This window comes from Ahaetulla prasina, chromosome 1 (assembly GCF_028640845.1).
Source record: "Ahaetulla prasina isolate Xishuangbanna chromosome 1, ASM2864084v1, whole genome shotgun sequence".
NCBI classification, from domain to species: domain Eukaryota; kingdom Metazoa; phylum Chordata; class Lepidosauria; order Squamata; family Colubridae; genus Ahaetulla; species Ahaetulla prasina.
In genome coordinates, this window is record NC_080539.1 from 148619194 (window position 1) to 148643339 (window position 24146).

Consider the following 24146-nt stretch of genomic DNA (forward strand, 5'->3'; position numbering starts at 1 on the left):
AAGCTTCAAATCATTTTAATGTATTGTTAACATAAATGTGGCTAGTCTAAAGACATTATGGCCGGAGTATCATTTAATTGGAGCATTTTGATGGAATATACTGTAGATCAAAGTTCCCTCATTTGAAATATCCCACTTCCATTAGAACTGTAAGTAATGAGCAATTCAGTGCGACACAAAGCCTCTTCTTTATCATTACTTTCTCAATCTGCCCAGAATATTCTCCCCCAGAAAAAGCCAGAGGGAAAATATGACTCCTGCAAATTCCACAGCTGTGTCTGCCATTTCCAAGATTGTTTTCTTAGTCTCATATATGTTTGTTAACAGCCTGAGCCTATTAATCCACTGTGCCTGAGTACAAATTAGAACATGCAACTCAACAGTACAACTTGTGTCCTGGCAACAATTAAGAAGGTCAAAAACAGATGCAAACATTCGTATTCTAAAATTGGAACTAAATTCAGATATGCAAGTTGCTAATTTTGTGGAATAGAAGAATACTTGATATATCAGAGTGGCACAGCTGTTTCACCAGGCATAAGCTTTAGAGCTGATTGAATGGTTGTTACAGAAAAAGAAAAGTAGGAGATAAAATTAAAGATTCTGGCTATAAAGAAAACAAAACTCGAGTGCAGAACTGTGACCCAATGGCTGAAATGAAATAGCTCAATAAAAGTTGTGTGAGTCAAGGGCCCGAGGAAATAACTCTCTCTAGATTTTATTGCTTATAATAATGTAGGGAATACAATAAAAGTTTATAGAAAGACTACATCATGTTGTATGTAATGATAGTTTAGAGATAATAATATAACTTTGGACTCAAACAGCAAAGAAATTGCAATTTCAATAAATGTTCACGAACAATATAGCAAATTACAGAATTAACTCACAATGCAGTGTTTCAATATTTATCCATTTTCTCAGATGATAAGAGTTAGTTTAGGAAAGGAATCTAATGTACATCAAAATTGTGAACATAAATGTGGCCTTGAGCAGGGAGTGACCTCCAAGACCTCCAAGACTCATGATTCTATATTCCATGTTCTCGTAATGACTGCTGACCCTTGTTCCTACTTCCGCTTTAAATATTTTGACCCTTAGGACTTCAGTATGGACAGCACTATGGGTTGTGAATGATCCCTAGGTGGCAATAAGGAGTTTTCAGCATTTTTTGCTACTATCTTGTGGTCATCTGGAATTCTTCAGCCCATACCTAATAGCCCTTCTACTGGATTTTAAAGATCACCACCAACATAATAGAGATATAGGCATTACTTTTATTATTTGTTTGTTGTTAGATTTCTTTTAGGAGCTAAAACTGGCAGACATAGCATTCCCTCCTCCAATGTTTCCCACAATTCTTGTGAAATTGGTTGGGTTGAGAGGAGGTGACTGGCTTAAAATCATCTGGGAAGCTTCAATAGCTGAGAATGGACTTGAACTCTGCAGTCCTAGCCTAATCCTTTAAACACTGCTGCCCACTGACTCTACTTACCGAATCACATACCTATTCATAAATATAAGACAGATATTCACAACTAAAATAATTCAATTAGTCATTTTTCAGGCTACAGTATCTAAGAATGAATAGGGAGACACCAAATAAACAAAGCCAGAGTTGCTAGTGTGGTACCAAGACTAATGATTTGATTTAGAGGGTCAAATGTATCATCAATTATTTATAACTAATACTGAATACTAATTTTTTTCTTTCTCAGGTAGGTGGTGACAGGCCTCTATTTGCTTATAGGCAGATCCCTAATTAAAAAGTTCACTGGCTAGCAACAGGACATATAACAGAGATAGAGGCACAGAAACTGAATCTTATAACATCAGGTATTCAGTTCACTTCAGTTCAAATGATATTGTTCCATATTCTATGAAAGTCAAACATGTCCATCTCTTTGAAAGAAGGGGCAAAAAGACATCAGATACTGCAATATTAAAAATCAAATGAGCGAACATTTCAACTCACTCCAAGGCATTTTACATCTGAATATAAAGATGTCATTCTCATACAAAGGAATTTGGAGGGAGTTCATCAAGGCTTACAGTTCTACCATTTAAGCCTTAAACTTTGAAAAATGTTTCTTAGCATGCATATAATTATTAATGAATTTAGCAGGGCCAGGATATGTAACAATTAAAATTGAGCCAGTATCCTACACAAGGATGAGGAGCTCTATACAAGTTCCTATTGCTGTTTTTAAAGTAGCTTTCATCCTCCATAGCTACACAGGGGATGGTGAAAAATAGGAAGAGTTGATGTATCATCTGGAATGGTGATATCAACCCTGTAACTGTGTTCTAATCTGAACATTATCTTCTTGTCTTCTGAACATTATTTTGTCTTGTGAAAGTAAGAAAAAAAAATTAAAGTCAGGAAACAGGAAGTGATAGCCTCCCCATTTCTTTCAGGGAGCTAGGGAGTTTTTAAAAAATGACTGACACACGACATACCAAACATCCTGGATTGCAGGCTGCTAGCATACAAAAACTGAATATCCTGACTAGAAGAAGGGATGGCTGAATTTTCCATGTTGTGCCAGCATAACCTTCATATATTTGATAAAGTGAAGTAGAGTTCTTAAAAAGTTAGCATCATAATAAACATTTTAGTCCTTAAGGTACATGAGTCACCAGCTATTTATGTTAAGAATGCAAAGTTTTCTTCTTCTGAGTTATAGTATCTGCTAAGCTGAGGCTGCGTTGCTTGGTTTACTGCCAGTAAACCAAGTTTATTGTGCTGCTGTTACAGTGTTACATCCACATTTATTAAGATACCCTTCCTACAACTGGGGCTCTTCAATGAAATGAGAAGATAACAAGTAAACCAAGCCAACCAAGCCTTACAGCACAAAACCAAGCCAAAATGATAGCAGAGTCTCCAGTTTATGTAATTTTTTCTAATGGATTTCTAACAAAGCATCCTGGGGAAATAGGAACAGGAGAAAGGATTGGGAAGGAGACATTTTCCTCATCACTTTTGGAATAATTATTCTCAAATAAATTCTAGAGTCCCCAGGAGTTGAAAGCAGGGGGGGGTGGGGAGGACAGGGTTTCCAACTGTCTATGGAGATTCTCAGTAATCCAGGTCATGGCTGTCCCAAAAGTGCTTTTTCAAAAGACAGCTGGACTTCCTTTTTTTTCCCTTGAAGATGTTTCGCAGCTCATTCAAGAAGCTCATTCAAGAAGCTCCTTCAGAACGTCTTCAAGGACGAACCAAGAAAGTCCATCTGCCTTTTGAAAAAGCACCTTTGGGACAGGGGTTTCCAACCGTTTTCTCCTGAAAAGTAAGCTTGCATTTTGAATTTATTTTGAACTTCTTCATGATTGAAAGTCTCCTTCAAACTGAATTTAGCTCTGATGATTTCATGGACACAATCATAGTCTTGGCAACAAAACTTAAGTGGTTTTCTATAGTTTCATATTTTTTTCAATTTCCCAGTCCAGTTTGCCTGCAGCCGTGGTGGTTTCCCATTCAAGTAATGATCAGGTCTCACCTTAACTTTCCCAAAGTGGGCCAAATTTAGCCAGGTGCTGTTGTTCACTTGAACTGCATTGATGCACTAGTGCCTTATGAAAAGATGATTCCCTCAAGCGCAGTTGGTTCAGCTTGCTTGCAGAATACATGTAGTTCTTGACTTACAACAGTTCATTTGGTGACCACTCAAAGTTACAACGGCACTGAAAAGCAAGACTTATGACCGTTTTTCACAGTTACATCCTTTGCAGCATCCCCATGATCATGTGATCAAAATTCACATGCTAGGCAACTAATATTTATGATGGTTGCAGTGTCCTGGGGTCAGGTGATCCCCTTTTTGCAATCTTTTGACAAGCAAAGTCAATGGGGAAGCTAAATTCACTTAACAACTGGGTTACTAACTTAACAACTGCAGTGATTCACTTAACAACTGAGGCAAGAAAAGTCATAAAATGGGGAAAAAACTTAACAACATACATTTTGGGCTCAATTGTGGTCATAAATTGAGGACTACCTGTCCTCAATTTATAATCTGAGATGTTAATAATGTGAGTTGCTAATGGCACATCTTCTTAAGTTTTAACTGTACCATCATTACAATTTGGAAATTAACCATGCAGGATAATTCTAGAATGAAAAAAAAAAAGGAATGGATACAAATGGGGCATTTACAAATAATGTAAAGGAGTCCCTAGGTTACCTTCATAAAAGACCGTCCAATCTTTTCCTCGCTCCCCTTTCCCTTTGCTGACATCGGAGTCACAGTAAATCTGAAGATTTCATCAACAAAGGGGTGAAAGAATCCATTCTTTGGCAGATGAAGTTCAGTCAGCAGATAGGTACTGTTGACATTACTCACTGTATTTTGGCAATGAAGCTTAACAAATAGATCTGACAATAGAAGGTTATTAACAGATCTCATCAGTAAGTAAAGCTACAATCAGAAGTTGTTTAGGCAAGCAGGTGGCAAACTGTAGTAGCATTACATTTTTTTAAAATTCTAGATTTAATGGTCATGTGGGGGATTTACCACATTAATGTGGTAAGTGATCTCTGACACATCCGGAGTCCATATACTGCTCCTTCTGCAGAATGAAGCTCATCTCTGCCTCTTGCTCCTGTCCTGGTAGCATCGCTAGTTCTGCGTACACATAAGTAAGGCTTATGTAATAGGCACAAGTGACCCTTTCTACAGTAGTATTTCTAGCATGACAAGAGGCAGGCTTTAGTGGATTGTGGTTTTTTTCTCCCCAACTTTAAATTTCAAAGCAACATAGGAATCATGCACAGTAACCTAAATAGGTTCTTTGCACGAAAACCTAACAGTAGTCCTTCAATATAAGGTTGATGCACTACAGCTGGCCCTTTAATATATTTTTCTTACCTTTCAACACCATACAATTCTCTTCCATTCTAGGCTTTCTAACACAGTTATATATGCTGTCTGCACTACTTGATGAAAATAACTTTCCCTCAAATTAGAAGAATATTAGCAGAAGATAAATAGGTGACTATAACAACTGTAGTGTCACAGCAGTCCAAATGAAAGTCTGCAGGCTTTCTCTATCTCTCCGGTTGGGTCTTAGACCTTCATTTAGCTCAGCTCTCTTTTGAAAGGAATCAATTGCTCCCAGCAACAAGAGCCCCAGAGCAAGAATCCAAAGTTGGTAGCCTATGAGGAGCCTTCTCCCCCAACATCTGACACATTCCATTCCTGCTGAGCCAGGATTCATTTAGCTTTTGCTTGGAACCACCTTGAAATTTATGGCCATCATGACATTATTCCCACTTTCCCTTATGTCTAATTGAAACCATGATAATGGAGCCTTGTCATTGGATAAACAGCTTTGCTACAGCGAATCTACAGCATCATATTTGTGCACGTTGATTGGCACAACTTTTTAGTTTGCATCAAGAAATGTCTCACGCTCACCCAGAAATGTTCTTTTCAATTGACCTCATCTCACACAGAGAAATGACCAGAAAAAAACCCGTACAAGGTGAAGAAACAGTATATGCATATGTGTGCACTTGTTTGTGAACATACACATTTGTAGAAGCAGAGTGAATAGTGGGAGCTCTCAGTCCTCCTCTTTCCCAAAATTCTCTGGGTTTTACACATCTTGGCCCTGTCTTTTTCCTACCTGATATTTTGCTGCCATTTCCTATCTTGCCAAAGGATATCTTTATCTGGTGTCCTTCCCCTAACATCAGCATGTCAAACAAATAAGAGTCCCATAACCCTTAGAGACAAGTATCCTCCCCCCCAAAAAATGATTAATATGAAATAATATTTATGATATCATCTTCAAGAATTTTAAACTTTTCAGCATATGATGGGGAAAACAGTCCCTTTTGTTTTGGAGATAGAGCAATCTTACAAGCAATAAATAGATTACTTCATTAAAAAAAAGGCAAGAAAATCCCTTCTCATTTTTAAGCAGTTAAAGGCAAAATATCTAATAGTAAGGGAAATAAAAATACAGGGCTGTTAAAATCATAGCCAGAGCCTTATTGGACTCTTCCACAGAAAACTACCAAGGAGAAGGAAACGTTCTTGGCAGGCAGAAAATAGATCTGCCAATAAAAAAAGTCTCTGGGTGCCAAGATGTATAAAAAATCACACCATTTACTGAGTATGGGCAGAGACACAAATACAACAGACAACAGAGATCATTAGGCCTAACATACATTCCAGAATAAAAATAATCTTATGCAATATTGCTAACTAGACATATTTTACCAATCTTTCCTGAGGTAAATGTTGCCTGAAACAGATAAATTCTGAAGTTTCTCCTCCTAGCCTTGGATCCTGACTAGACTTTGCCTTCTTCTCTCTTGCTCTGAAGCTTATATTTTAAAACAAGAATAAGTTATAAAGCAGTGTTGGCAAACCTTTTCAGTACTAAGTGCTGAAATGGGAGCGTGCACATGTGTGCTCCAGAAGCCAAAACAGGAGCCTGCATGTTTGCACTGGGAAGATAATCTTCTGGTTTCCAGTACGCACATGCACGCCGGGAAGCTGATCTTCTGGTTTCTGGCACGCATGCGCGCAAGAAGACCAGCTGGCTGGTGTGCACGCGCGTGCCAGAAACCAGAAAAGTGTCAATGAAGCGCCTCCCCTAGCCCGCCACCAAGAATAAGCCAGCACAGCCCCCCGCCACTTCTGCCAAGGGAGTGTGACCTTTTCCCGGCGTGACCTGTTACCCCAGTAAGAGACATTCCTCCCACGAACAGACATTTCTCCCACGTGGACTCCGTTCCTGCGCAGCCCTACTGCTCCAGAAGAGCAGCGACAGCAGCAGCTGCCACAGGGCGAGGGGCAAGAGTGACCAGCTGGGTCCCACAGCCACTCCCCCGCTGGTGAGCTGGGCCTTCGGTGGAATCTCCATGCATGAGGAACTCCGCTCTCCTCCGGCCCTCGTGGGGCAGCTCTCCACCTCGACGGTGGTTCCTCCTCCAGCATCCTGGCCGGAAGCAGCAGCACGAAAACTGCTGCTGCCCCCTCACCCCCTCAGCAGCAGCAGAGCAGTGGCAGGGGCGGCCAGGCAGGGGCGAGGGGGCGGTGGTGGTTCTTGTGTTGCTGCTTCCGGCCGGGATGCTGGAGGAGGAGGAGCCATCGGTGAGGCGAGCTGCCCCAGGAAGGCAAGAGAGTGGGGCTCTTCATGCATGGAGACGCCACCAAGGTCCCGGCTCACCTGTGGGGGAGCGGATGTGGGGGCCAGCCGGTTGCTCCTGCTCCTTGCCCTGAAGCTGCTGCTCTTCTGGGGCGCCCAAGCTGGCCAAGCATTCCGGACTGTGGATGCGTGTCGGTGCCATGGGCTGGAGCCACGTAAGAAGCCCACTCTGGCGGGGAGGGAAGGAAGGCCTGGCCTGCCTGTCATGGCCAACAGCTCTGCTCCCCTAGGAAGTGACTGTCAGGATCGCCTCTACATGTCTTTGGCCATGTGAGCAGTTGCCCATTGCTCTTCCGGGTTCCTGCATGCCGGCCAGCTAGTCTTCATGGAAGAGCCAAAAACTGGAAAAGCAGCTGCTTTTCTTCCACTTTCTGACATGTGCATGCGCACCAGCCAGCTGGTCTTCAAGCGCGCGTGCACACTAGAAACCGAAGAGTAGGTATAATAATCAGAAGATTATCTTCCCAGCATGCGCATGCATGCCAGGGAGCTGCTCTTCCCATTTCCGGCTCTCTCACATGAAGACCAGCTGGCTGGCACGCCGGAACCTGGAAGAACAACAGGCGACAGCTCTGTGTGCCACTTCCAGCACGTGTGCTATAGGTTCATCATCACGGCTATATAGCTATAGACACAGATATAGCTAAATAGCAACTGTTAACACTGAGGTTAAAGGAAACAAAAAGCATGACAGAATTAATTTATTATTTAGGCAGAGAATCCTTGGGTTATAAGTGCAATGGGGACAGGGATTGCATATGGTCATTAAAAAATGACATTGTGTGACCACATTGCTTAGCAACAGCTAATCCCGGTTGCTGTTGTAAACCTAAGACATGTAAGTCATTAAGTAGTGGTAGTCCCAGATAAAGAATGGGGGGAGGGAGTGCCACTGAGTAGGCCAGAGGATAGTTGGACAGTCCAGTGCAGACTATGCAAGTCGAAAGAGGCTGTGAACAACTCGATGCAGGCACCAGGTGATTTGCCTGAGGCCTGAGGTGACTGTGGGGGGTAGGGGGATGCTGCGGGAAGGAGCAACTTTGCTTCCAACTTTTGCTTGTAGAAACTGGCAAAGTCATAAATGATGACCATGTGACCACAGCTCCTTGTGATGTTATTGTGAGCCAGGCACCCAAATGATAGAGAAAATGATGTGATTCCACATTAGAAAAATCTAACATAAAGCTACACAAATCTTTCACTTATTATCAAATTCCACTTTGCTAAATGTACTCTGTAGACTATAGTAGGAATACTTAACTTTAGGTCTGTAATGTTTATGAATAGCACCATCCCTATATGTGAGGCATGATAAATTCCAGTTCCTATCTGTCCAAGTGCTCTGATATAGAATGGGGGGGGCTGTCAAAAATTATGTCAAAAATGAATTTTTTGAAAATTTGCAATTAAAAGAAACAGTACAGACACAAAATCAAATTTTATTTAAATATAAGTTAAAGTTAGAAAGTCCTCTGCAGACAATCAAATAGTGTATGAATTAATGTGTGTATTGTATTAATATATAATATGGACACACACACTCTGATATAATAGCGTAGAACATGCATCCAGCTACCAACATCTGAGTCTGGATGTATCCATGTACATACATATAGATATAATGAATAGTATTCATGTAAACTAGAATTGATTAGAATTTTCTTTACTAAATTTATATCCCACTTTTCATCCAGGAATTTATTTGATTTACACAATGAGCTCCCTGGGAAATCAGAAATATATGTAACATGAAGGATAAGAATCAGGAAAAAATAGCAAAAACCTACTGATAAAATATTTAGCCAATAGTTATGAATAAGCAGCATCTAGAAAATTGCATTTACAATGCTGAAAAGAAGTTGTGATATAGCATTAGATCCATCTTTATATTACTGTAATACTAAATAATGTCTCTCCCAATTCAACACCAGGAAAAGAATAGCCACATTTTTGAAACAGATGAGACGGAAAAATTGTAGAATTGAAGGAGAAACCTACCTATAAATTTAGATTGCTATTTCTATGGTAGGCAGACCTTCTGCATACATATGGTTTAAATCTTGACGGCAATAAAGCATCTTATCAATGACTGTGAATTTCTGTTGTTAGCAAGTTCCAGAATATAGGGAGAAGTACCTGCACAATTATTTACTACCATGCCTGCCATGAGGTCTGGTATTGGTGAACTCTAGACCAATACATAAATAAGAGCATTCTCCTTTTTTTAACTGCATGAGGAAAAAGTTTTGCAAAGCACATGACAAGCTCTGTACCTTAGATCTGTTTGCTCAGCGGTCCGAGGATTTGATTGAATAGAGAAAGAATAGAGAAAGATGCAGAAGCAGCATTGTTAGTTACTGAAAAGATCCGGGGCGCAGACTCATGGAATACAAATGTGTGGAAATGCATTTATTTATCAAATGTACAAACTTGGAGGTTAATATGGAAGTATATTATGGAAATGTACATACTTGACATAATGTAAGCATTATTCCTATATAAATTAAAGCCTTAATATTCCCATTTTCAAAAATTAAGTACTGCTCACAATTGTTTTGAATCAATTACATCAGGATCTTGTGATTCTGTTCCCCTCCAATAATTGTTTTGCCTATTTTCTTTCTAACTTTTTTTGGGGGAGGGGGCTATCTTCAACCCGGGCGTTCTCTCATCTAACATCTCCTCACACATAACCTTTTCTGTAAAACGAGGTAGCTCTCTTTGTATGAAGAGGATAACAGGCCTTTTTGGTTGCTCTATGTTTGCTTGGCCAGCTCTTCACTTAATAAAGGAGGTTCCCCCCCCCCCCCCGGCCCATTTCTTCTCTCCATCAACATTTGAACAAATCCCTTTTCGACAAAGAGCATGAAAGAACACTTGGCCAATTTAGCCAAACTCCTCTGAGTAGCTTGCCTTGTGATGTAAATGCATAGCTATTTTTATTCTATTATTTTCATTATTTTAAAATTTCAGATTGCATACCATATTTTTATTCAACTTTTTATTCAACTTTAACTTTATTCAATCTCACCCAGGAACTTCATGTAGTTAGTTATTAAACAGGAGTGAGGAGAAGGTGGAGTGTGTGGAATCTAGCAAATGCTGTGCACCAATACAGCCTGGAAGCTATCCTAGAGAAAGGAAGACCACAAAAATGTGCCTCCCACTCTCCTAATTTGATCCAGAAGGATACCACTGTGACTGATAATGCTTATATTATTATCCTAGCAATTGAAAGAACCAAAATGATGCTTATATATGATACAGATATCAGCAGATGGAGTATGGAAAATCAAATTTAAGCTAAAGTTTCCAGGATATGATCTTAACCACACAACCATCATTTTCAAAGAAAACATCACAAATCACCCTGAAGTCCTGAACCTTACTGATCAGGAACCAGAGGAACTGTGGAATGAACCTAAGGAAGTCATCAAGGATGAATATCAAAATACATTGCCAAAGATGAAGAAATAGAAGAAAGTTGCCAGAACAAACTGCGGAAATTGCTAAGATAAAAGAAGACAAAAAATTCTACTGCAAACTAGTCCCTACTAATGATCTGACAATAATAAGCAAGGTGCAACTTTTACTAGAAAGACCAATTTACTTACAATATTATAGAGAAAATTCAGGGGGACCAAATATATAAAGTTAGATTTTTTTCTTTTGTCTCAATGAGAATGCTACAAATCGTAATGAAATGAGAAGCTTTGATTTCATTAAACCAGAACTCAACTTTGGCATTTTTCTTAATTCCTGTTAAGGTGACCATATTTTACATCTGAGGGTGTAGCAGAGAACCAAAGCAACTCAGAATTTTGAAAACCCTCAAACCATGGATCACCCCTTCATGTTTCTTCGGGAAAATATGGGATTTGGGGATTCTCAATCATAGAGACTAAAAGAATAGAAAGAGGAGGAATCTTATGTCATCAGCATAAAGTTCTTCAAACTGCAGAAAGCTACAGAAATATGAGGAATGCATTTATATTTTACTCCTTCAATTGCAAGATTGCCAGACCGATGGCACAATTTTATTATACAAATCTAGACTTAAAAGAAAGAATTTCCTACTTTATTTTGTAAGGCTGTTTCCACACATAACACTTCACTTAACAAGCCACACATTGCTGTTCCAACATCCTGTAAACCAGTGAGATAAAGCACCATGGTTTTGTTCATAGAATACACTCTGCAGGAATGCTTACAATGCTTAATTCCTATCTCAGTCATAGCGATTTGCCTTCAAACTATGACATTTAATATCATAAACAAGCTTTAGACAGAACAAAAAACAAATAAAATTTCTTCTGTTCTATGTAGTATGGAAACAAGAGGAAACCTGATTATTTTACACCTAATTTACGACATTCATATATTTTAAATCTGGTGATAATTTAATATTGAAAACACATGTGTTATCACGAAGTCCATATTATAATTAAAATATATGATACACTATATGACACTATGATAATGTAACATGGAAGATGTTGTTTCAGATTTATTGGGCAGATGTGTATACAAATCCTGCTTATTCATTATTCAACAAATGGAGCCTCTGAACCAGGAGTAAGCAATGTGATACCTTCAAATATTTTGCATTACAACGCCCACAAATATCAGCCAGCATGATCTATAATCTAAGATTATATTGGTTATTGTCCAAAGCATCTAGATAATACCACCAGATTGTCAGTTCTTGAGCTACAGAATATGATTTAAGACTCACATCGAGACTTTTTAATACTATGATTTACAACCAGAACTCTGGGGTCAATTGGGGTCATAAGTAAAGGACTATCTGTATGAGTACTTTTATCAATCAACTATTATTCATACATCTATTTAAATCTTCTGACTCGACAGAAAATTTCAACATAAAGCCTCATTGAGGTTCATTTGCAAAAGGGAATGACAGGAAATGTCATAAAGAATGCTCTGAGCAATACAAAAGTTCTCTGTCAGTCTAGTTTTTCAATGCAATGCAAGAAACATTAAGCACCCATTTTCCACAATAGTCAGTTATTTAACAACTTTTATAGAATTTTTAAGAACATTCAATGAAAAGATTATGTATTAAGCCAAGGCTCAATTAATGGCAAAATAGCACTTTTTATTTTTTGGTTTTATGAAACAAAAGAAAATATTCTTAGAGAAATTTAAACAACTCAAAAGCAATTTTTCACTAGGATTTATAAGATGTTACAATATAGTTAATTATTATAACGTTCACAAGTAAACACAGTTCCAAGCATATTTACTGGAAAAGTTATCCCAAAACATGTAGAGGACTGATTTCTGAATAAATAAAGAAAAAGTAATTGTCTTACAGGAATACTTCTGAAACGTAAAATTGATCATTGGAGTCTTGTAGTTTGTTACTGTACAAGAACATGAACATTAAAAATAATAAAAAAATCAATGGTTTTGTATATAGTGTGTGTGTGTGTGTGTGTGTGTGTGTGTGTGTGTGTGTATAAAAAGTGAAAGAACTGAAAAACACTTTTAAAAAAGAAAATGTCAAAAGACAATTCTTGGAAACTCCCAGATACCTGGCTGCCAGAAAATTTAAAATATAGCAGCCTGTAAAGAACTGGCTCTTGCAGACTTTAACTCCTGTGAATTTGAAGCAATTCTCCATATGGAGTACACAAATACCTTCTCCATTGTTGTCCAAATATGCTGGGACATACTTGGACAACATAGCTTAAATTTCCAGCCAATATAGCTGGGTGCTGGAAATGTTGGGAGTTACAGTCCATCCTATTTGGAACTGTGGAAAGTCAATTCAGGCTATGCCTTTTTGTGAGAGAAATACCACAATATGAAAAAGCAGATGTCTTCAGTTTTTAGGACTAGACTGGAAGTTAGACAGGGAAACAACAACAACAGAGACTTAGAGAAGGCAGTGACCCGTCATTTCTGTACTGCTGCCAAGTTAACTATGTGAATGTGTTTCTTAAGTGACTAGGACTTAGGTTAGATGGCTTGTAGCAAATGTGGAACTCTCTTGTTCACATCTATACAATATATAAGTGTAAAGGTAAGTGGAAGATGGTTTATGCAGCTTTTTCTGAAATGTACACAGATGTATTTCAGTATTTTGAGACTACAGGATCACTTCCAGGTAATCGCATATAAAACAAATGTGATTCCAAACAGTGAAGCCAAGCACTGATGTTACAACAGAGTTTTGCACCATTTTTAACTGTTCACCTAGGCTTGTGTTTTATACAAGATGCTTTTAAACACACACACACACACACACACAATCTTACGTTATGTCAATGGAGTATTCCCCATAGGTGTTTTCCTCTCTGATGAGGAAGCCACTGATAAGTTTCATGTTTTAAAATATTTCATAACTGATTATAATGGCAAAAGGGGGCAAATTAAAATTCATATACAAATTTCATGTCTGACTGTTTCTTTTACAAAAACTTTGAAGGCACATGTGAAACTCCCATTTCCTTGGCCCAAATACAAACCATATCTACAAAGGTCACATTCCCATAATGAGAATATATACTATATGCATAAAAATTACAATGGTGCCTAGTTGTAAGATTGTTAGGATAGCCCATCAGGCCTTTTCAGATATTCTGAATTCAAGATAAGTGAAAAGCCACTACTGTACAACAAAGACTTTGGAAAAGATGCCCAAGCTTGTATTAGTGGTTAAGTGCCTAAAAAAGACAAAAGATCTTTAAGCCTTACAGGTCAAACACTCAGAAAGAAAGACTAAACCAAACGACTACGAAAACCGAAATCACCTAAGGCTTTTTCTGTTGAAGCTGGTGCAGTGAAAAGCCCAGCGCGACTTCGTCTGAAGCCCCTGCCATTACTGAACACAGTGCGAACAATCCAGGCAAGTCACAAACACGGTTAACAACGCTGTATTTTATCTCGAATCCTTTCCGAGTTTCCCACAGCTAAAAACTCCGTTTAAAGGCCACTTAACATCGCCGGGTCGTGGATCTCTCCCCTCCTTCCAACTTTTGGAGCGGGTGGATGGCGGCCAAAGAACTCTCGGAGCAAACGACTGAAGTTGCGGCTGAAGCAAACAAAAGAAAGCCCACAGCTGAGCTCCCCTCCTTGAGCTCTCCCATCCCAACCCGCAAGAGCCCCTCGGGCGGCAAACAAAGGGCCGCACCGAGGACGACCCCGGCTTCGTGCGGCCCCCTTCCCCCGCCCCGAGAGCCTCTCCCACTTACAGAATGGTAGTCTGCGGGGCCACGGCCGGGACGCTCTCCAGCATGAGATGCATGCAGCGCACCGTGGTGCGGAAGCAGAGGCAGCGGCTGGGGCACCACACGCTCCCCCGCTGGAGAGGCGGCGGCGGCGGCGCCGGGGGCTGCTGTGGGGAAGCCAGCGGCAAGAGCAGCAGGAGCCCGCAGCACAGTCCCGGAAGGCTCCCCGCCATGCCGCCGAGCGCCAGAGAGACTGCCAGGGGGCGAAGAGGGGCGGCGGCGGCGGCGGCAAAGCTCGCGCTGTCCGACTAACCCCGCTCGCAGCGCTGGCTGGGCGAGCCGCGGACAGAGAGGCTAGGGCTGCGGCAGCGAGCACCTCCCCAGCGCTCGGCCCGGAGAGGGAGGAGGAGGAGGAGGAGGAGATGATGATGAGGGGGGTGGGCGGCTGCTGAAGCGACCGCCCCGCCGGCTAGCCTGGCCCTGCCGTGGATTCCCCTCCGCTCTTCTCTCTGCCTTGAAGGGAGCTGGCCTTGCTTTCGGTCCCGTCCCTCTGTCCCTCGGGAAGGTACGGAAGAGCCCGGCTAGCCCCCCCCCCCTTCCTGCTCCTTTCCAGCCGGCTGTGAGGAAGGCGAGCGCCGGGAAGAGGAGAGACGGCTCAAAGTGGCTTCCCTTCCCTTCCCTTGCTGCAGCTTGAGGCGAGGACCGCTGACGCGAAGAACAGAGATTCAGACGGCTGGAAGGGTCATTGGAGGTCTTCTAGTCCATCCCCCCCCGCCCCGCCTCGCTCAAGTGATGGCGAACCTTTTCGGCAAGTGCGGCACACTTACAACCATTGCAGCACCCTCATAGTCACATGATTTGCATTCGGATGCTTGACAACTGGTTCATGTTTATGACGGTGGCAGTGTCCCAGGCTCACGTGATCCCCTCCTGCAAACTTCTGATGAGCAAAGTCAATGGGGAAGCCAGATTCACTTAACAACCATGTGACTAATTTCACAGCTGCAGTGATTCATTTAACAACTGTGGCAAGGAAAGGTCGTAAAATGGGGCAAAACTCAACAAATTTCTCACTTAGCAACATAAATTGTGGACTCACTTGTGGTCGTAAGTTGAGGATTACCTGTATGTTATGAAGTTTGATCAGTACATGCAAAGAAACTGAAAGCTCTAATATAACAAAGAAAAATGATGCTTATTGAAATTTTGGAAATGATTTTGGCCATTCAGCAATAAAATACTATGCAGTTATTACTTCTCATTTTCAGAGTTTTTAGAGCAATTACTTGAAAAAGAAATATCATACAAGTCTGAAACAGCCAAAGTTATCTGAAGTAGACTTTTCCCTCACAGAATAATTTAATTCTGGTTAATGTTTTGCCCCACCTCTGGCAATAGCAAAGCTTATCTTCCAACTATCCATTTAACTATGGATGTCTGCAGCAGAAAACATAAGAAAAGGGATGGCATGTTTTATGTAATTTACATTTAATGGCTTAAAAGTATCCATAGTATCCCATGAAAAACATGAATCCACTCCCTGAGGTAAAGGTGTCTGCTTTTCAGGAGTGGAGGTGATTTTCAGAATTTATTTTATTTATTAAACAAATTTATATAGCACCCAGCTCACAGTCTGACTCCAGGCAGCTTATACTCTTTTTAACCATTTACTAAATCTGCACTACTATTAATCTTCTCATCGTTCCCATCACCAATCTCTTTCCACTTATGACTGTATGATTGTAACTTTGTTGCTGGTAATCCTTATGATTTATATTGATATATTGACCATCATTTGTGTTGTAAATGTTGTACCTTGATGAAGGTATCTTTTCTTTTATGTACACTGAGAGCATATGCACCAAGACAAATTCCTTGTGTGTCTAATCACACTTGCCCAATAAAAAATTCTATTCTATTCTATTCTATCCTTTTTTTAAAAAAAAAATGAAGCTATGAATGCAAATCATGTCGACACAGAGGTTGCATGCACCACATATAAAGCTACACTGAAGAAGGGAATTGTGCAAACCATTTAAACAATCACCATGGATTTGGCTGCTTTAGAAACCTTCACATAGAACAATTTATTATTTATTTATTTATTTGTTCGTACTTTTATACCGCCCTATCTCCCTAGGGACTCAGGGCGGTTTACAGCCAAATAAAACATATATATATATACAGAATAAAACATTAATTTAAAAAACTTATTAAATAGGCCGAATATTTAAAATAGAAATATAAATAATAAAACCCCATTAAAACCAGATTTAAAATTTAAAAATTCTAGTCCAGTCCTGCGCAAATAAATAAATGTGTCTTAAGCTCGTGGCGGAAGGTTCGAAGGTCAGGAAGTTGGCGAAATCCTGGGGCAGCTCGTTCCAGAGGGTGGGAGCCCCCACAGAAAAGGCCCTTCCCCTGGGTGTCGCCAGTCGGCACTGCCTGGCCGACGGCACCCTGAGGAGTCCCTCTCTGTGAGAGCGCACGGGTCGGTGAGAGGCAATCGGTGGCAGCAGACGGTCCCGTAAATAGCCCGGCCCTATGCCATGGAGCGCTTTGAAGATAATTACCAAAACCTTGAAGCGCACCCGGAAGGCCACAGGCAGCCAGTGCAGTCTGCGCAGGAGAGGTGTTACGTGGGAGCCACGAGGGGCTCCCTCTATCACCCGCGCAGCCGCATTCTGAACTACCTGGAGTCTCCGGGTGCTCCTCAAGGGGAGCCCCATGTAGAGAGCATTGCAGTAATCCAGACGAGATGTCACGAGAGCATGAGTGACCGTGCATAAGGCATCCCGGTCTAGAAAGGGGCGCAACTGGCGAACCAGGCGAACCTGGTAAAAAGCTCTCCTGGAGACGGCCGTCAAATGGTCTTCAAAAGACAGCCGTCCATCCAGGAGAACGCCCAAGTTGCGCACCCTCTCCATTGGGGCCAATGACTCGCCCCCAACAGTCAGCCGCGGCTGCAGCTGACTGTACCGGGATGCCGGCATCCACAGCCACTCCGTCTTGGAGGGATTGAGCTTGAGCCTGTTTCTCCCCATCCAGACCCGTACGGCTTCCAGGCACCGGGACAGCACTTCGATAGCTTCATTGGGGTGGCCCGGTGTGGAAAAGTACAGCTGAGTATCGTCAGCGTACAGCTGGTACCTCACACCGAAACCACTGATGATCTCACCCAACGGCTTCATATAGATGTTGAACAAGAGGGGTGAGAGAATCGACCCCTGAGGCACCCCACAAGTGAGGCGTCTCGGAGCCGATCTCTGCCCCCCCCCGTCAACACCGTCTGCGACCGATCGGACAGATAGGAGGAGAACCACCGATAAACGGTGCCTCCCACCCCCAATCCCTCCAACCGGTGCAGCAGGATACCATGGTCGATGGTATCAAAAGCCGCTGAGAGGTCTAATAGGACCAAGGCAGAGGAATAACCCCTATCCCTGGCCCTCCAGAGATCATCCACCAATGCGACCAAAGCCGTCTCAGTGCTGTATCCGGGCCGAAAGCCGGACTGGAATGGGTCTAGATAGACGGTTTCCTCCAGGTACTGGGGTAGTTGATGTGCCACCACACTCTCTACAACCTTCGCCGCGAAGCGAAGGTTGGAGACCAGACGATAATTACCTAAAACAGCTGGGTCCAGGGAAGGCTTCTTGAGGAGAGGCCTCACCACCGCCTCTTTCAAGGCGGCCGGAAAGACCCCCTCCAACAAAGAAGCATTCGTAATCCCCTGGAGCCAGCCTCGTGTCACCTCCTGCATGGCCAGCACCAACCAGGAGGGACATGGGTCCAGTAAACATGTGGTGGCGTTCAACCTACCCAGCAACCTGTCCATGTCCTCGGGAGCCACAGGATCAAACTCATCCCAAACAGTCTCAACAAGACAGCTCTCTGACATCTCACCTGGATCTACCCAATTTTGGTCCAGACCATCCCGAAGCTGAACGATTTTGTCGTATAGATAACCACTAAACTCCTCGGCACGTCCCTGCAACGGGTCATCCCGCTCCCCCTGTTGAAGGAGAGAGCGAGTCACCCGAAACAGGGCAGCCGGGCGGTTATCTGCCGACGCAATGAGGGAGGAGACGTAGCAACATCTCGCTTCCCTCAGTGCCACTAGGTAGGTCCTAGTATAGGACCTAACTAGTGTCCGATCAGCCTCCGAACGACTGGACCTCCAGGAACTCTCTAGGCGTCTTCTCCGGCGTTTCATCCCCCTCAGCCCCTCGGAGAACTAGGGAGCTGGTTGAGACCTACGCTGGTTGAGACCTACGGGTCAGAGGCCGCAAAGGCACGACCCGGTCTAAGGCCCCCGCCGCGGCCCGTTCCCAGGCCGTGACAAATTCCTTGGCCGTGCCGAGCCAGATACTCAGGAAACGGCCCAAGCTCCGTCTGGAACCTCTCCGGGTCCATCAGGCACCTGGGACGGAACCAACGTATTGGTTCCGTCTCCCTGCGGTGTTGAGTGGCGGTCAGAAAGTCCAGGCGAAGGAGAAAGTGATCTGACCATGACAAAGGTTCAGTGACTAAATCCCTCAAATCCAGATCCTTCAACCACTGACCAGAGATGAAAATCAAATCCAGTGTGCCTCCCCCAATGTGAGTGGGGCTATCAACTACTTGAGTCAGGTCCAAGGCCGTCATGGAAGCCGTGAACTCCTGAGCAACTGTCGATGACATGCCGGTCGATGGCAAGTTAAAGTCTCCCATGACTATAAGTCTGGGGGTCTCCACTGCCACTCCAGCAAGCACCTCCAGGAGCTCGGGCAGGGCTGCTGTCACGCCGCAAGGAGCCAGGTACGTGACAAACAAGCCCATCTGACATCTATGACCCCACCTCACAAAGAGGGATTCACACCCGGCAATCTGAGGTACAGTGGTCTCCCTCGGCTCTAGACTCTCTCTAATAACAACCGCCACCCCCCCACCCCTACCCTGGGCCCTCGGCTGATGGAATGCTTGGAAACCCGGTGGGCACATTTCAACAAGGGGCACGCCCCCTTCAGTGCCCAACCAGGTCTCCGTAACGCCCATAAGGTCCGCGGCACCCCCCTGAATAAGATCGTGTATTAGGGGGGCCTTATTGACCACGGACCGTGTGTTGCACAGCATCAGCCGAAGGCCCGGGCTCTGAGGATCTTGACCATCCGGGAAACGGGAAAAGTCAGAGGGCTCGGGGCGCGCGATCGCCTGCAAACATCGAGCGCGTGCCCCCAAAGAACGATATGAGCCCCCACTTCCGCCATATCTGCCCCTCCCACTTACCGTACAAATAGGACCAACAAAAATACATCTTTGAATATTCAGTTTGGTTAGCAATGCTTATCAAGATTCAGAATAGTAGGAAGGTTTGTGAGTATTTTCACAGGCATTCAGTGATTATACCAAGACTACAGCTGCCATTGCAAGGTAAGGTTGAAAGCTGTGCTTGTACATGTGTATCTGTGGCTGCTCTAGTCCCATTTTTCTTCCAAAACAATGCCTTTATCGGGCTTAGGTGATCATTCATTCATCAGAAAATACCATAAAGTCTAATACTGTTGCTGGGTCACTGCAAACTTTATTTTCTGATGATTGTACATTAAGCAGGGTTGCCAGTGGTGCTATTTGTAAGCTTACTGAACAAATCTGAGCAGATGTTATAGATTTACATTTAACTTTATATATAATCTGCTGGCAGTGGACAAGGGGAAATTGCCTCCTGTTTTCTGTGGGAGTAAGAAGCAACATGATATATTTTTATGCTGAATAATCTTAAATAATAATACTGGAAAGGCCTAATTTACAACTGGAGTTGTTGTATTTATACTATCTTGAGCATGAAACAGGATGTCCTGAATTAAAATTTATGAGGACATGACGAAATGTTGGTGAGTTACTGTAAGCACTCTGCCTTTCCACTAATTATTGACCCATAATAATAAGCAGTGAGTTAAGGAAAGTAACTAATTTTTTCTGGAACAAAATTTAATACTAAGTAGGAAAATAGCCATTTTCCAGACATTGTCCAAGACATTCTAGAAGCTGTTGCAATTGTCTAAAGTTGTATCCAGAAGTAGAAGAAATGGAGCAGACATGTTTTGGGCCAAAAATATTTATTACTATTACTCAAAGACATTGGTAGAAATCGGCAAGAAGTGTGACAAAGGGATGACTTTCCTGCTTTCAGAGAATCTTTTATTATATCATTTTCCATCACTATCACTGCTGTGGCCACAGTAGATCATATTCAAAGTAGAAATACAACATTTTTATCTAAGTAGGAGGAGGCTTGTGTCCTATTAAGTATACAAATAATACCCAACCTTTGGAACAGAGCAGATGATCAATCAGCGGCGTGAAATATATTCACAAGATGAGTTTTTAATATAATTAGGGTAACAGCTAGTTATATCTTTTGCAATTGGTGAGAAAAAATTATCTCTAATTATCATGTTATAGTCAATTGTATAGAATAAAAAAGATTTTTTTGAAAAATCTGGACTTGTAAATAGGAATCCTCAGAAGTAGAGAGGCTTGCTTCTTGACCAAAACATGTTCCTTATTTTGTATCACAAAACAATAGAATCACGTTAATGCTAATGAGTGCTTCCTCTTAGATTCTTAGTCCAAGGTTTAGGTTTTTAAAATTAAAACAATGTTAAATAAACCAAGGCCTCTGAGCAGTAAAAATTCATTTTCGTCAAATAAAAACCTATTCTTGCTACTTTCTTTATACTGCTTACAAATGAGACTTTCTTTCAAACATTCCTGCTCTTCATCTTGATTTTTGTCAAATACTGCCACTTGCTGGTATTCTTCATCCAATACTTGTGCCTTTATGAAAACATATAAATGAAAATCAAGCTTATGGAAATACTTCTAGTTTAATTTCACAAAGAATATGACCACGAGACATAAAGCGCATGGATACAAATTTGTTTCAGGTTGATCCTCAAGCCATTCCAAAGTTAGGTTAATAAGCATTTTAAATTCTTTTAGTTTTCTGATTTTTCTTATAAATTATAGTATTAGAATATTGTTGTCTTTCCCAATACAGAGGTCATTTATTTCCAGAAGTTTACGTTTTCTGAGAGAGAATGCTTCTTATAAACAAGATTTAAAATTCTCTCAGTAGCACAAATACAGATAGTTGTTGACTTAAGATCACAATTGGGTTCAGAATTTCCATTGTAAATCTGGGCAATTATAAAGCAAATCATCATGTGTCTGGACCTGATTTTTCAACCATTTTTCTATGGTTGTTAAGTGAATCATTGCAGTTGTTGTGAGCCACATAGTCAGTAAAAAACCCAGCTTTCCAATGGATTTTTTTTTCCAGAAACGAATAAAAAAGTCACAATTTGTGATTATGTGACCATAGAATACTGCAACCAGTAGCAAATGCGAGCCAGTTTCCATGCACTCAAATGGCAATCATGTGACCATTGGTTTGATGTGATGTCATGTGTACAAGTACAGGTCATTAAACACTTTTCCTAAGGCTGTCATAACTTTGAATCATTTTTAAATGAATAGTTGCAAGTCAAGGTTTACCTATAAATGCATGTTTTATCCTTTAACACCAAGGACAAGAATATGATGTAGGAATTTTCAGAAGCTTCCTAACTTCATTTTAACCCATTGTAGCATGTATGAATGTAGCCCAAGTGCCCTATTTAACAGGAATATTTCCTATTTATAATTCCTCTCTAATTGCTAACATCATTATTATTATTAGTTGTGGTATTCATTTCTATTGCGGTATTGGGGATGTCATTAACATCCTTGGTCTCAGTTTCTGGAATTCAGGATTTAACTTTGAACAAATCTGATAATCTCTAGATAGTTGGGTTGTACAAAACTTGAAAGAAATGTTTCAGTTTCACAAAGTTGATTCAGACTTTTTATCAAAAACTGCTTGATCAGCATTGCTTCTCTTCACTTCCTCTAGAGCAGGGGTGTGAAACTTGTGATGACACATTGTCACGTGACGTATCACAACTTTTCCCCCCTTCGCTAAGCCGGGGATGGGCATGGCCAGCACATGATGCATCCAGCCCCTGGGGCCACAAGTTTGACACCCCTGCTCTAGAGTCTCATCTGACACAAGCAGAAGCTAACAAAACTGCCAGGATGAAGTCTTAGATTGACCTGAAATGTTTTTTCTATATGTGGCAAATTGTCTTGCCTGAAGGAGAAGTATTGTGGCATATATATATGTTTTATACACATACACACACACACCTCGATAGGTGGACAAAAAGGCCAAAACCAGTCTAGACATCTGGCTGACTGTGCGACAAACCATAATATATCAATAATTCACACAGTTGGAAAATAGTAACAAATACCATTTGAGATATGTGATATAGTGCAAATACTTATTCAGAAGATTTAACTAGTTATGCACAGAACAGTGTATCAGCCATTCTTAAATTCTTTTGCACAGTGAGATCTCTTATTTCTTCTCTGTTTTCAGGCACGACTGCTTTATGACTCCTAATTATGTGACTAACAGATTTTTAAAGCATTAGAAAACAGCCAGTCTAAACTTCTGAGGGATATCTTAGTAGTATCATATTGTGACCTGAACACAGCTTGATAATTGGAAATGTGATCATGTATGATTGAGACAAGAGCAAATTCTGGGTCAAATTACTGCTAGGTAGGGCCCCAGTGACACTTCAGGATAATCATTATCTGCTTGGAACAAAGTAGACATGCCATATTATCTAGGACTCCAAAATCTGGGGGGCATATGGACCTCACCATATGGAGTACATAGAAGTCAAATTTATATTATTGCTGAAAGGAAATGGAGGATCTCAATAATAGTCACAGCCAGGCTACATATAAATCATAGCCAGGTGCTGGCTGTGGAACTGTTCATGAACGCTCAAGCGCAACATCCAAAGTAAGCTAATGAAGAAGACAAAAACAAGCTGGATGTCAGAACAAACCATGCAAACTGCCAAGAAAAGAAGAGAAGCCAAAACTGAGAAAGACAAATATGTCAGGAAGGAACTTAATGTCAGAGAGTTGTTGGAAAAGAAACAGTATAACAACACCTATAAAGACATTGAAGATGAAACCAGACATGGAAAAATGAGGAAAGTCTTCTGAAAGATCTTTGAACTTCGAATTGAGTTCAAGTATCTCAATTAAATTGATATGTTACAATGAACAAGTGGTTGCCAATTGAAAGATCAAAGATGGAAAGATTATACTGACTGAAATAATGCATAATAGACGCCATTGTCCACAGTATCTTAGAATATATTCCTTACTTATAACAACCTCTGGTACTGGAAGGTGAAATTAGATCAGTACTTCAGATGTTATCAAGTCGGAAAGCTACAGGAACCGATGAACTACCCACAGGAACACAGCAAGCAAAAGAAGAGTTAGTAAAGATTTGAACCAAGCTCTGCCAGCAAATCTGAAGAATGTGACCAACAGATTGGACAAAGCCAGTCTGCATACCAATACCAAAGAAATAAGACTTAACAAAGGGGTAATCTATATTATACATTATCATTTTTATTTTACACATTAGCAAAACATCCAACACAGATTAGAACCCATTAAGGAAAAAGAGATGCCAATGTTCAAGCCAACTTTAGAAAAGCCCCAAAAGTAAGGTACATTGAAATATGTCAATATGTGCTTTATTGATTAAAAAAGGTTTTTTATTGTATCAACCAATCAAACTGTGGAATATACCTAGAAAAATGAGAATCCTAGAACATTTCATTGCCCTCATGAGAAACCTATAAACAGGTCAGGAAACCACAGTAAAAG

The 24146-nt window shown here is 41.4% G+C and overlaps 1 protein-coding gene across 3 annotated transcripts in view; it reads right to left on the bottom strand.

Annotated features, from left to right (window-relative positions):
• PXDN (peroxidasin) overlaps positions 1-15004 on the bottom strand; it is a 107070-nt gene extending 92066 nt beyond the window's left edge. For 2 of the 3 annotated variants that reach the window (XM_058177772.1, XM_058177763.1), the window contains exon 1: positions 14385-14995. In XM_058177772.1, coding sequence (XP_058033755.1) covers positions 14385-14593 — 209 coding nt within the window. In that variant the 5' untranslated portion in view covers positions 14594-14995. Of the gene's footprint in view, positions 1-14384 lie in introns of all 3 variants that reach the window. The other variant, XM_058177780.1, reaches the window with a different exon arrangement.
• Positions 15005-24146: the final 9142 nt, after the last annotated feature.